Raw genomic sequence first — 14,352 nt, 5'->3', positions numbered from 1 at the left:
GAGGTATGTTATGAAGAGAACAGCTGGATTCTGTCCACAATTTGCGCGTTATCTGCGCCTCACGGATAAAGCCTTTGCCAATAACCTGTCATCCAATATTTACTCACTGCGTGCTCGTTTGATTTCTTCAGATTTAGGAAAATGCAAAGACACTGAAGCAGAAATTAGATTTACACAGACTGGTTGAGTTCAATGGATTTTTCTAACTTAAATAAAGTGTACCTACTTAATGATCATAATAATTTACTGTTTAAGTATTGTGCTTTGTATAAAAAAAAATGTTTACCCTATTGGATTGAGAAAGAAGTTTGAACAGACTCTGCATACTTCACCCTTACCGTATTTATCTGAATATCATATTTAATTATGTAATTAATTCACAAATACATGAATGCACCAAGAGACACAGCGAGCCTTCTACTATAGTGGTACTCCTGCCACACTTTGAGAATCATCAGTGTAGACTTAAATCTAAATCACATCAAAACTACCCCATCAAGTATTTTGCCCTTTTAATGGACTACAGTCTATACTAACAGTCAATTTAGTTTTAAGGCAGAGGGTCTTGGCCTTTCCTATTTATCCCTTGTGTGTGTGGACGGGGTGTATTTGGATAATCTGACTTTTTTTTTTTTTTTTTTAATACCTTCTGATGCATCCTTAGATTCTTGGGTAGGATTTCAGTTAAGGGTTGAAGACAGTTATTGGATGCATTTGTTAGAGCATTTAGTTACTGCATGAGATTCGAAGAAAAAGCAGAAATGTGCGTCTGCTTGTGTGTGTAGAGCCCGTAATAGGTGCTAGTCTTAGTAAAAGAGGGTAATGGCTGACTGACTCCACACGGCCGCTGACCTTGCTGGTCTGCGTAAGTCCTTCTCTGTTTCTCCTCACGCTGATGAAAGGGTCAGCGCGCCGTCTCTCACACGTGCACACGCGCGTGCACACAGCGTGCCTCTTCTGACTGTGGTGTCAGCACAATAGAGAAGGAGAATGAGGACGTTCAGCATTGGTGAGACAGAGAGAGGGGGGGCACTGAAGAGAGCAGCGGCGGATTGACAGAGATAATAGAGAAACATGGAGGATATCAGGGTGTAGGTCTGCATGGAGAAGGCATATCTGCGCAAAGATAAAAGCTTATAGTATCTACCTGCTTATTAGAAGCAAGGGAAGGTTGAGTGGAGTTCAAATAATGGAAGAATGAAGCCGTGGGCAATGTTTTTTTTTTACTCAATGTGGAATTTTCTGTCTGCCTTAAATTCTTTGGATATTTCTAATTGATTTTTGCATTTACACCACCTGCCTGTCTTGATGCCTCACATTGGGCCTCTCCCTGCCAACAGGTTGTTTAGCAGAGAAGTGTGCACTTCTTAAGAAAACAATGCGTGAGACCTAGTGCATGTGTGTGTGTGCTTGTGTGTGTCTGTGTGTCAGACTGACAGGATTTTATCCCTCATCGCAGCTTTCTTGGCATTTGACTAAAGGCTCGGGTGTCTGCAGGCCATGTTTTGTATGCATGCATGTATCCCACTGCATACGCACTTGATCTAGTTTCCCTGGAGTCCCTGAGTACTGCATATTATCCAGACGATGTTTCTCTCTCTCTTTCTCTCTCTCTCTTTCTCTCTCGCTTGCTCTCTTTCTCTGTCTCTCTCTCATTCTGTCTATCTCGCTCTCTCGCTTTCTTTCTCTCACTCTATATCTTGCCCTACCTCTCTCTCTCTCTGTCTCGCCAACTGCACAATGAGATTCATTACAAGAGGGGAAAAAAGGGTACAATATTCACCCGGTTTATGGGATGTTTCTTCAGGACTTGATTTGATATGATGATATTCTGAATGTGTGAAAACATGTTTGGTAGATTGAAGTGTATGTGTGCTGGGGCATCGTGGAATGCAAGTCCGAGGGGAATGTTTGGTGTGTGTGTGAGTACATTCCTTTGTGTGCACACGCGCTCACTTTTTTGCACCCAGGAGGCTGAACCACTTGAAGCGTCGCCATGGTACGGTAATTAGCGAGCAGGGGTGAAAGGTCGGCCACAATTCTGCTGGCCCGGGACAGGACCTCTCTCTCAAGAGCAAAGAAGAAGTGAATAGGAGGGGTGGAGTGAGGAAGGTGGGGGGGGGGGGGGGGGGGGGGGGGGCGACGCGACCAGCTGGAGGAGGCTCCTGACTGAAGCGAGAGAGAACAGAAGCCATTAAGCTGTGTTAGTTTAGCAGTGGTTAGCATCCCCACTCTGTCTGTGTTAGCATATGTCAACATGCTTACTGACGAACAATCTGTGTGTGCGCGCGCGCGTGTGTGTGTGTGTGATTGGCAGGTAGGCACAACTTGTTAAAAAAAATGGCATTGTCATTTTACGTGCCTGACCTTTGCAGAACAGCACATTTGTCGTGAGGGTCAACTTACACCGCAGCAATTTAAACTGTTTAAGGGTACAGAGTAGGGGTATGAGTGAACTGGATTGAGAAATGCATATCAGGGGGTGTTTTATGACCTTGTGAAGGATTGGACTTTATTTATTACTTCTAGACTTTCTTGCTACGTGTCACACAATAATAATGATGAGTAAATCATCAGATCTCTCTCGTGCATACACTCCAACATACTTTAAGTAGATGTGAGATAACTTGCATGGACTCTACTTCACTAAACATGATGTCGTACGGCGTCAGCACTATGTTGTTTTCAATAAAAACATGAAGAGCTCACGTTTGCGTCAGTCAATTTTATTTTTTTACTTTTTTCTTTGTTTAACAGATTCAGTGTGGGTAAACAGTGGGTAAATGTCAGGATAATTAGTTTTCTGGAAGCGCTCAAGGCCAAGAGATGTGCCAGGTTTTGGGGAGTTCTTATACTCCCTTCCTTGTCTTATCTGTGAGAGGTATGTTATGAAGAGAACAGCTGGATTCTGTCCACAATTTGCGCGTTATCTGCGCCTCACGGATAAAGCCTTTGCCAATAACCTGTCATCCAATATTTACTCACTGCGTGCTCGTTTGATTTCTTCAGATTTAGGAAAATGCAAAGACACTGAAGCAGAAATTAGATTTACACAGACTGGTTGAGTTCAATGGATTTTTCTAACTTAAATAAAGTGTACCTACTTAATGATCATAATAATTTACTGTTTAAGTATTGTGCTTTGTATAAAAAAAAATGTTTACCCTATTGGATTGAGAAAGAAGTTTGAACAGACTCTGCATACTTCACCCTTACCGTATTTATCTGAATATCATATTTAATTATGTAATTAATTCACAAATACATGAATGCACCAAGAGACACAGCGAGCCTTCTACTATAGTGGTACTCCTGCCACACTTTGAGAATCATCAGTGTAGACTTAAATCTAAATCACATCAAAACTACCCCATCAAGTATTTTGCCCTTTTAATGGACTACAGTCTATACTAACAGTCAATTTAGTTTTAAGGCAGAGGGTCTTGGCCTTTCCTATTTATCCCTTGTGTGTGTGGACGGGGTGTATTTGGATAATCTGACTTTTTTTTTTTTTTTTTAATACCTTCTGATGCATCCTTAGATTCTTGGGTAGGATTTCAGTTAAGGGTTGAAGACAGTTATTGGATGCATTTGTTAGAGCATTTAGTTACTGCATGAGATTCGAAGAAAAAGCAGAAATGTGCGTCTGCTTGTGTGTGTAGAGCCCGTAATAGGTGCTAGTCTTAGTAAAAGAGGGTAATGGCTGACTGACTCCACACGGCCGCTGACCTTGCTGGTCTGCGTAAGTCCTTCTCTGTTTCTCCTCACGCTGATGAAAGGGTCAGCGCGCCGTCTCTCACACGTGCACACGCGCGTGCACACAGCGTGCCTCTTCTGACTGTGGTGTCAGCACAATAGAGAAGGAGAATGAGGACGTTCAGCATTGGTGAGACAGAGAGAGGGGGGGCACTGAAGAGAGCAGCGGCGGATTGACTCATATCTTTAAGTAGCAGAATACACAATACCGGAGGTCCGTCTCAAGCCCTGAAACCAGGATTATGCAAGCCTGCTTTGTTCTTGTAACATTCATAGCTGCTTTGACACAAATGCAAATGTAGTCAAAAATCTTTTTAGTCAACAAGTTCAATGTGTGCTCTCCACGTTTCGAGTTGCGTGTGTCACACTTGATATCATTGGACGAGCCAGACTTGATTGGTGGGTTTGTTTCTAGCGATTGGGGCAAGAACAGAATCCCCGAGGGAGGGGGCGAGGGCAGGTGTTGTCCGCGGTTTATTAAGTTGAGACTATGGGTGTGTAAAATATCTCTAAATGATGAGTTACAGGAAAACTGAGTTGGGATTTCCAGAAATTCTGCATGTGTCTTTTTTCACGGAAAGACATTAGTAGACGCTGACAGCAAGCAGGATGCAATAAAGAAACACCTGTCAGCTTAACGGAATGGGAAAATATGTATGCCGTACATTCAACGTCAACACAGACTCCTTCAATTTTTTTGCGGATATTTTGCAATTTTATGTAAAAGGTCTGTAAAGCAAGTTAGCCATCGCGGTAGCAAGAGAATGCATGGACAGCTGGAATGGTGACAACAATTCCAAATTGCAGTATCAGTTCACACATGTAGTAAGCATTGATCAACTTTCATTAAAAGCGTGACTGGTGACTTCATCTTGTGGTTACACAATCTGTCTGTAATTGAGCCTTTAATTTTTTCCTCAACAGATGTTGTAGTTGTTAAGCAGCATTATCGTCACCACAAAACTCTCCCGATCTGTTTCCATGGTCAAAAATCAGTTTTGACTATTTGTCAAAAACCCACAGTTGTCATTTATTCTGGAGTTGGTGTCTTCTTTGATATAATGACATCCCAGTGCTGCTGTTGATCAGCAAGTGTGACACGGCACAAGTAAAATCCAGTGTTTGGATAATATGTGGTTCTGCCACAAGATGGGAAAAAACTGAAAACGTTGACCCTTTCAACTTGCATCATTGCCACCTGCACAATAACACATTTAGGCCTCGGTCCCCCAGCAAGCAACTGGCATTATCCCCTTAATGGGGGCTGCTCGTGTGTTATCTTAACCTCACCTGCTGTCACACTTTCACAATGAAAATGTGCGCACACACACAACACACACGCCCATTGCCTCAGAGGCAAAGAAAGTTGGAATCTCTGATGAAATGTCTTTTATTATTTCCACAGAAGGCACAAGTTCTGCTGTTCTAAAAGCCGGCGCACAAACACACAATTCACTTGTCTATCTTGCCGTGTGTTTGCTTTAGCTTCCAGACTCGTTTACACTCTCAGATAGGAGTGTGATTTCTGTGGAAAACTGTCCAGGTTGCGTTTGTTTAATCCATATTGTCCCCCCCCTGTCCCATCCTGTCCTGTTTGTCCACCATCAGGTGCCAGTGATGATGGTGGAATCAGCCTCTGAGACCATTCGAACGACACCGTCCGGCCAGAACGGAGTCAGCAGCCTCAGCAGCCAATCAGACGGCGGAGGAGGGAGAGAGGGCGGGTCTAACGGGGACGCAAATGGAGAAATCAGCCCGGTCGATCTACTGCACCTGCAACAGCAACAGGTGTGTGCGTGCATTCCCCTACACGTCTATCTAATCGTGATCGTCAAGTTAAAAGACTGCGCTTTACAACATATGTACAGTATGAACAGCATGTACACGCGTAGTTGTTACATAATGCACACACGGGGCAACTTGTGACAGCCCTTTCATCAGCTCATACTGTTCATTCCTCATTATGCAAATAGTGAAGACATTCTGAGACATTTTTTCCAGAGTTGAGAACCTCAGTGCAACACAATCGTGTGCACAATAGTCGTGTGTCGAGGTTCTGTGTTCATTTGTTTTATTTTGTCCCTCGTGCATAAAGTGTTTGTCAGTGTTTGTGTGTATGACAGATATGTGTGTGTGTGTGTGTGTGTGTGTGTGTTTCTGCCCCGTCTTTGTTGTGGAGACTGAGTTATACACACTTGCCGAGGCACCTGGAGTGCTGAGGTTGGCTTTGGTTGCCATGGAAGTGTTTAGAAGCACTTAAGCTCAGAGGGCCGGCCTGTGCTGTCAGGTAAATAACACACACACACACACACACACACAAGCTGGGGCAGACTTAGCGAAAAGTCTTTTTTTTTTTTTTTTGGAGGGGGGAGTAAAATGTTGACTGTTCAGTTAATCTGCTAAGGACATCACCATAGTAACAGTTTCAGGGGTCAACGAGCAGAGCCAGATTTTGTTGTGGTGTTAAGCAGGTGTAATAGGTAGTCGCTACTTGTTTTTGTTTTCACGTAGGAAAGCAACAGCCCACGTAGAAATCGTTTGATAGACTTTTTTTTTAAGTTTTTTGCATACAAGTGTATTATATATATATATGTGTGTGTGCGTGTGTGTGCGTGTGTGTTTGTGGTGTAGGGCTGGGTGTGAGGGTGTGTCCTTCCCCCAAGCCACAGCCAGGTGTAAAAACTCTCTGAACCAAAAACATAAAAAGTTTATTTCTATCAAGGCAGGCAATACTTTTACAGGCCACTGACAAGAACTGATTTTTTTTTCTCTTGAATCTTTTTGTGTACATTTGTCTTCCTGTGAGTGTGTGTGTACGTGTGTTCATGTGCACATGACAGACTGTGTCTGTTTACGTATAAGTGTGCTTTCAGTCTGTCTCCTGCGGAAGTAAGACCTTCCTGTCTTGCCAAACGAGCTGTTTTGGAAACCACAGGGAAACTGCATATGGAGCAATGGAGGCGAGGCCAACGGACCCGAGCACACCACGCCATTATGCATTCCTTTATCGCCACCTGCTGGTGGAAATGTTGCTTTCCAGTTGTCGACTACAATTACGATAGCATAAAGTAAACCAATATTAGCTACAAAGTTGCTATATGACAATTTGCGAATGAAAACAATTTACGGTTTGAACAGTCAGTTTGGACTGTTTTCCAAGCACTTTGAGGAGAAACTTTAGTACATACACAGCATTGAAAATAGTACAAATGAACTGTGGGAAAAGAACATCAGTCTCTGGCGCCATCTTGTGCCCTTCAGTCGCTAATCACGTGCCGTACATTTTTTTTGTACCTGGATTGAAAATTGATACGTTTCATTGAGCTGATTTTCTTCAGAAACAAAACGCAAGAAAGGAATTAAATGGAAACCATCAATCATTTAAAGCATTCCGACCTTCACTAGGTGGGAATTAACTTAATATTGATGCGCCCCCCTTAACATTTGTCCAGTTCAGTATTATTCACAAAGTGCTTTTGTTCAAAACACAAGAGTTCAAAACATAACATTCTTCATTTTTATTTATTTTTTTCATTACTGTGATGTGATTTGTCAACAAAGCACCCAGAAGTCAGAATATCGAGGGGGGAAAAAATGACTTTGAGAGTGTGTGTGCGTGCGTGTGTGTGTGTGTGTGTGTGTGTGTGTGTGTGTGTGCGTGTGTGTGTGTGTGTGCATTTGTGTGTGTGTGCGCGCATAATTTTTTCACGAGTGTGTCGATGCATGAATTGAACACATTCAGAATAGACTGTTGATGTTTCCAAAGTAGTAAATAGTATTTTTAAAATCTCCAAATGAACCTTGTACAAGTGTCATAAATGTTTACAATGACCTACCTATGTTTTGTGCGGGGGTCTCAGATTAAATTAAATATGCGAGGTAAATCATCGCAGAGGTGTTTATCAATACTAACAAGATCTATGTGTGCCATTAAATAAAATATATAGAGCTGTCAAAAACAAAGGGACGATTTTTTTCTTTTGAATATATATATATATATATGTACACTATAGTATTTATGTGTATTGGTCTCAGAGTTGAGAAAATCTATATTTACACGAACAAGTGTATTCATTCTCTTTTGTGCAGTATCCCACGAACCTATTGTAATGGACTGGGTAATGTGGTTGAGGTCAAGACATATGATGCACCTTTTCCCCAAATTAAAGCTGTCCCTGGTGTCTTAATGTCTTGTCTGTTGCATGCTTATGTTAAAATGCCCCAAGGATCAACAATTAGACTTTTTTTGTTTTTTAAATAAAAAATGGTTGCAGCTCTGCATACTGTGTGCGAAATCTAAGCTGATTACTTTAATTATCCCAACTTTTGCCAAACGGAAGTGCCCACAACCTTAATTTCAGAAGCAGTCAGATCACGTGAGATTGTTTTATTTCACACTTAATGGGTGGTCAGAGACTAGATAGAAAATTTCTAGTCTAGTGATGCTGGAAAGCCATTTTTTCCCGAATCCCCTTAAATATTAACCGGCTCATCCATTTGGGCTAATCACGTGCTTAATTGGAGTGTGTTTCATTCCCATGGTTCCTAAAAGCACCTTTCGCAAGACTTTGATTGGTGGAAAATACGGAAGCGAGCGGAAGTTAACGTTCATAACAACGTGTACTTTTTAGTGAATGTTGCGCCTGACGATCGGCTTTTACAAGCGATTACACTAAACCCAACTACGAGCAGCAGCACCTCTGGGTGTTTTTGGGACGCAGCAGTCAAGATAATTTACATTTAAGACAAACCCGAAAGGCGCGTTTGCGCTGACTCCACTGCGCTTGCGTGATGCTCAAGGTACGTTTGATTAGATCTTTTTTAAAATATATAATTCTTTTTTGGAGGGGATTTTTAAATTCAGGGATTTAGTTCTGATTCACGTTTTGTTCATGTACTTGTATAGTTATACATTTTTACATTTGCGATGCTGGCGTTAATCATTCTAGCGCCTCCTAGTGGCAATAGAGGAAAATAATGTCTGAATAAATAGGGACATTGGCCCATAATGGATTTGGGGGGGGGGGAATCAACCATCACTTGCACACATCAACTCAGTGAGTTTGTGTTTTATTGCAGCTGCAACACAGAGTAGACAACCAACAGTACAAAGATTTTGGGGCTTTTTGAAAGTGCTAAGTTTCTTCATCAAAGTGCACCACATCCACTTGCAAGTCTTAGAATAATAATAATGCTAATAAGGTCTTGCAAAATTGTGTCGCTTGATGTGTGATGAGTGAATGCGGTGGAATAAATAAAATATGGAGGAATCAAAAGTGGATTAGGTATGAATTGCAAACACAACACAAATGTGCCAACGTTTGTGTCAAGCTTTGTGTCATGCTTTGGTCTCATGATCGTTCTTTTTACTCGCCCTCGGTTGCTTCTAGTCGTTGAGGGGCTCGGAGGGTGGCGGCTGGTGGTTAGAGCAGCGTCCCATCCTGGAAAAAAAACAAAGTTTTTTTTAAAGTTGTGCAAGAAACAATCCGATTTAATGATGGAAGAAGTCTGGAAATATTTTTTGGAGGGCTCATTCTTTTTTAATACAGAACCCTGTCATTTGTACAAGGGTGTGTAGACTTTTTCTACCCACTGTGCATGTTATAGCTAATTTGTGGCCACAATACAGGCATAATGTAGGCATAAAATTCAAAAGAATCATATAATCTGTAACACAATGGAGCTCATCTTTTCTAGAAATGTCATTTGCAGCTTTTAGCAAAGGTGCACTTCAATTGCTTTCCAGTTTCACAGCAATGATGCCAAACCCACAAATTAGTATTTCACGCACAGCCCCACTTAACTCTGCACACAAATTAGTTTTGTGGTATGTTATCTGTATTTATTGGCCATATATTTTTTTTTGGGTGGTCACAATTAACTTTTTTTTTACCCCCTATCAGATGTGGTGCTGCAGCATTAGATTGGGAATGCCTACAACAGTACCTGCAAAGTCCAGTGGCGCATTCATAGTTGTTCTGACAAAAAGCACCAAAAGGTTTGCTGTTCATGATCCTCCACAGCGGGCTCATGCGGGCTAATCTCTTGTGCGCCGAGTATGGACTCTGCACCGGCGAGGCCAACGGACCCGAGCACACCTGCCACAGGCAAGCACACACATGCACGCTGGAATCGTTCAGCCCCGATGCGCTCAAGCCTGTTAAAGCGGGACTCACCTGCTGCGACAGGAGCAGCAGCAGCATCAGAAGGTAAAGAGAACGTTTCCTCAGTGGGACGGCACTTTTCTCCTGCATGTTGATTCGAACTTGTAAAAACAAAAAATGCAAAACACCAAAAAAGAAAACCAACTGTTGTGAGCTGGTTGTGGTCGTCTTGGTGGTCGTCTTGATGCTCTGACGTTGACTTTGGGTCACGAGTGGCACCAGTAAGTCGGACCGACTGCACCGCCTTATAAAGACACGCTGGCCTGTCGGTGCTGTGTGTGTGCCACATTTTTGCTGGGTCATCACTTGCTCACTCCCTTTTAGGGGTGGAGGAGGTGGGGGTCGTGGGGGTAATCACCTCTGTGTCCAAAATGGGATTTGGTGTTTGCAAGCACACACACACTTTACCCTCATTTCATGTGTGCACATCGATAACACAAGCTTGCACACGTGACGCCGTGTTTAAATTCTGTGTGTTTGTGTTATATGTGGCAAAGGTAGTCATACTGTGTACTTAAATAGATGTAAAGATACTTGTAAAAAAATGTGGAAGATTAGAAGTTAAAAAATTAGGGCCTCAAGGTGTCTGTAGGTGTGTTTATATAAGCAAGGTTGCAGTGCCAAATCTCCACCTGGTAGTGGCGCTGCTGTCATTTGGCAAGAAGTCAGTGTTGATTCAGGCTGGCCTTCAACACAAACACTTGGCATAACATTTTGGGACAGCAATGAGGACTTTGAGTCCCGCTATGTGGACATAAAGGAACGGTGAGCAGATGCACGTCTGCTTCTGGTAAACCTTCCTCAAGGTCTGGAGGGTCACAGTTCAAATCTGGACTCCGGAACCAGGATTCAGATTCACTCTTTTTAGCAACCCGCTTGACCATCAGATGCAATCAGTCTGTTTTTTTTCCTTTTGCGATGGGTTAGAATCTGAACTCATTTTGGATTGTTAGCATCAAGCTAGCTGGTTTAAGTTAGTTTGACAGTCAACTTCAGAATTGATCAACATGTTGATAATTTGGAGAAATTGGCGAGCAAGCGAGTGTGAGCAGGCACTGATAAATACTTAGAAATGAGATAAGTGTCAATGAGGTCAATTTTTTTTTTTGCGTCCTCAATAAATTGTGGCTGAACGTGTGTGTGTGTGTGTGTGTGTGTGTGTGTGTGTGTGTGTGTGTGTGTGTGTGTGTGTGTGTGTGTGTTAGAAGCACGCGGGCCCAGACGTAAGCCGCGTGGCAGCGCTCAACTTTGCTGTCCCCTCTAACAGACGCAGACATGACCTCATCGACCAGCTGGCAGGTTCTCATAACTCTCCAACCTGGAAGCCTTTAGTGATAATGCAATTGTGGACTTTGCTGTGTGTGAGCATGGACCGACGAGTGAGGCCAACACCTCAGGGTGACCCACTGATATGTTAAAGAATTGGCTTTACTCTGTGATAACAAATGTGCCAATTTCCAAGTACGTCCCCTTCTTGACCTGTCAGTGACTGTACTAGTCTCTCTGTCGCCTGATGATAGTCCTGGTTCATGATTGTCTAATTGCCAACCACGAAAGAATGACAGATTTGCGTTCAACAAGGTGATAACATTTTTAAGGTGATATTTGTGACGAATGAATTATTGTCCTCTTGTTGTCGAGGAGCGCCATCTGCTAAACTGGTAATGTTGGTACACAAGCATTACAAATTATGCAGAGTAAAGAATTTGATTTTGAACGTTTTGTTCACACAAGTGCAGGTTTTGTTCCCCTCCCAAATTTAGTGAAGACAAAGAGATTAATCCTTAGAAAACATACATTTTATTATTTACTTTCACTTTGAATAAAAAAATTGCATTAATGAACATTTCCTTCTTTCGTGCGGTTTCCTGGGACCCCCTCCTGTTAGAATTAGGTACAAAACAGATTATTCGAGCTTTGCGTCAGACATGTTAAAATCACATTGGTCAGCATCATGAGTCTAAGTCTAATAAATAAGCCAAAGGCAAAAACGGTGCTTCAGTATTCGGATCAACACGGCATACAAGATGACATGCTTTCAATGTTTGAGTTTGGAATGCTTTGGAGCAAGTTAGCCCTGTTTATTTTCACTGCTTAACACAAAGTGACGGTGAATGGCGGTTTGCATTTCGGCATGAGCGCAGAGTCCAAACACGGCCCCCGGCCTGCGCCTGCTTGTGTGGAAAGCCATTGTAGTGGCCGCAGCGCCCCCTAGCGGCACGTGCACGACTCTGCCACCATGTCCTCCAGTTCCTTGTACTCTACCTTCTTCTTGTGCACCACCAGCACGCTCATGGGCATGTACTTGTAGGGCACGCAGGAGGGCAGCGGGACATCGCCCACCCCCAGCTCGTGGATGATGGTCTGGATGATGGCGTGATTGGGCGAGTGGTAGCCGTAGGTCAGCACACGCGGGCAGTCGCCCTGGCAGAAGCGAGGATTGTACACGGGCGGCGCGATGTAGTGACCCAAGTTCAGCTCCTCGAAAGACAGGCGAAAGGAGTGCAGCTTGCAGCGGTTCTTGGGCGTCCCAGTTTTGCTTTTTGCCGCAGCGGGAATGTCGGCGATGATGGAGGAGGAGGCGCGAGTGGCCGGAGGATCCGGCGGGGAGCTTTTGGAACTGCGGCGCCGGCGGAGGAAAGGGTGCCAGTGGCTCAGCCAACTCATGAGGTCTCCCCCTTTCGTTGAGGGCAGCTGCCTCATCATCCAGTCCTGGCCTGCCTGCTCCTCCTCCAGGTACAAAAGCAGTGAAGGGGCTTCCAAGTGGTGATCCCTTCGCCACTGATGCGACGGGCCTTCGCCCTCTTGGTTGCCCTCCTGCTCTGTGCACCAGTACTGAGCAGTGAGGGTCAAGCATCCCCCGTCTGTTTGGCCTCGGAGCACGCGAGTGCCGACGTCCGCCTCTGTCCAGCGCTGATGCGGCTCCATGGTGGTGAGCAGGCTCTCCTCGCCTGGCCACATGACCTCAGCGTGGCAGCGGGGAGGCATGAGAGCGGCAGAAGATCGAAGGTGAACAAAGGATGCTCGGATCAGCTGCTCCGAAGAAAGAATGTCCACATGGTAGTGGACACTGAAGTTGTAGTGGTGGTCTTTAAGGTAAGACCAAAAAGACACGTTAAGATGACTAGACCTATGCCAAGGCTTTGGCATCCCATGAAAACTAGTAATCCCATATAAAGCAGTCAAATCAGATCTGATTAAAGCTGTTTTCAGACTTTCAGCCAGAATAAAGCATGTTTGCACATGTCAAGTAATGGCCCACTAATACAAAAAAAAAAAGCTCACAATGTATTTCTTACCTTTGGACGCCGGCAGGTACTGCACCGACGACGAGGAGGGTCTGAGCAACCGTACTGTGTTGGAGCCGAACTTCCGGTGTTGTTTGGGTTTACCGCCCGGTCCCGCCGCGCTGCTGTACAAACTCAACATGAACTGCAGGTTCTGGTCGGCCTTCTGTTCGTCGGTCAGCGGCCGGTGGTGGGCGCCTCGGGCCTCGGCGTCGCGGCGGCGTCTGCCGCGACGGGGAGACATTTTGGATTCGGCCGCAATCCCACACGGCTGGAACGCCAGAAAAGCAAGGACTTGAACCAAGGCCAGGGACAGGAGCAAGACGCACGGGAAACTGTGCTGGCCGCGCATGTTCGGCACGAGAAGCTCTGGGCACTAGTGAGCTCCGCTAAGGAGGCGACAGACAGCGACCATCGTCGGTGTGGCCGCGGGGGCGACTCACTGCAGGCTCACGGGATCGCAGACCATCGTGGACTCGACTTCACGCTGGCCGGGAGTCAGGGTGAACTCAATTAAGCCTTTCGGGTGTGGGGGAACCGCCCACCGAGCGCCTTGACGCCACGTGACCCGTGCGTAAAATGTGCGTAAAAGTTGCAGCGCCGTAGCGGCCTCCGGTGGTAGATGTAATTTGTTATTTTTGTCACACACGTTCAAATGTGGGAATCGAACTTACGGTGTCGGCGCACAAGACAAGCAAGTGTACCCCTACGCCATCTGCGACTTCCATGGAGCATGTAATTAACTTACACAATACTTTCTCTCACTTATCACTTGAATCTTGAATGTAAACGCAGAATCTCCCACCTCTTCATAGTACCATAAGTTTCATTGTTTTGGTTGGATATTACTTTTTAAACATGAATATTTGGACTTGACTTTATTTATACTTGTAAACCCCTTCAGTATTTTTTTGAAAAACCTGAGACCTTACAAGCTATTAAAGCTCATAGTAGCATTACCTAATATTTTGTTCCAGGTCTATTTACCAAAAGAAAAAAAAACAACACACTTAAGGTACTGACCTAAAAAAGTTGTTTAAAACGTGTGTTTCTGAGTTTTGATCGCAAAATAAAAAGCACACACGATGAAGGTTAAACTGAGTTTTCCTAACTTAGCAATAATTGTTTTTCGTGCTTAGAAATAA

At 44.1% G+C, this 14,352-nt stretch overlaps 2 protein-coding genes and 2 long non-coding RNA genes across 6 annotated transcripts; 2 read left to right on the top strand and 2 right to left on the bottom strand.

Moving 5' to 3' along the window:
- Positions 1-1,007: 1,007 nt before the first annotated feature.
- Positions 1,008-7,719, top strand: LOC148403630 (uncharacterized). Of its 3 annotated transcripts, none has more exons than XR_015858538.1 (3): positions 1,008-1,340; positions 5,365-6,043; positions 6,630-7,719. It is a non-coding gene; the product is annotated as an uncharacterized LOC148403630 (long non-coding RNA). The 3 variants fall into 3 exon arrangements; XR_015858537.1 differs by having other exon boundaries at positions 6,619-7,719; XR_015858539.1 differs by having other exon boundaries at positions 6,597-7,719.
- A 598-nt stretch (positions 7,720-8,317) lies between these two features.
- On the top strand, positions 8,318-14,171 carry LOC148403627 (uncharacterized). Its single transcript, XR_015858536.1, has 2 exons — positions 8,318-8,556; positions 9,660-14,171. It is a non-coding gene; the product is annotated as an uncharacterized LOC148403627 (long non-coding RNA).
- On the bottom strand, positions 8,811-10,208 carry LOC148403629 (liver-expressed antimicrobial peptide 2-like). The gene is made up of 3 exons (XM_088375577.1): positions 9,933-10,208; positions 9,703-9,854; positions 8,811-9,197 (listed from the first exon to the last, which is right to left on the bottom strand). Exons 1-3 carry the CDS (start codon positions 10,008-10,010, stop codon positions 9,143-9,145), a joined length of 285 nt encoding a protein of 94 aa, XP_088231703.1. The 5' UTR covers positions 10,011-10,208; the 3' UTR covers positions 8,811-9,142.
- On the bottom strand, positions 11,698-13,728 carry LOC148403628 (bone morphogenetic protein 15-like). The gene is made up of 2 exons (XM_088375565.1): positions 13,220-13,728; positions 11,698-13,009 (listed from the first exon to the last, which is right to left on the bottom strand). Exons 1-2 carry the CDS (start codon positions 13,557-13,559, stop codon positions 12,132-12,134), a joined length of 1,218 nt encoding a protein of 405 aa, XP_088231691.1. The 5' UTR covers positions 13,560-13,728; the 3' UTR covers positions 11,698-12,131.
- Positions 14,172-14,352: the final 181 nt, after the last annotated feature.

Source organism: Syngnathus floridae, chromosome 1 (genome assembly GCF_059516105.1).
Source record: "Syngnathus floridae isolate MCC-2025c chromosome 1, RoL_Sflo_1.0, whole genome shotgun sequence".
Classification (NCBI taxonomy): Eukaryota; Metazoa; Chordata; class Actinopteri; order Syngnathiformes; family Syngnathidae; genus Syngnathus; species Syngnathus floridae.
The sequence above is the reverse complement of the archived record's forward strand: the minus strand, read 5'-3'. Positions and strand labels throughout refer to the sequence as shown.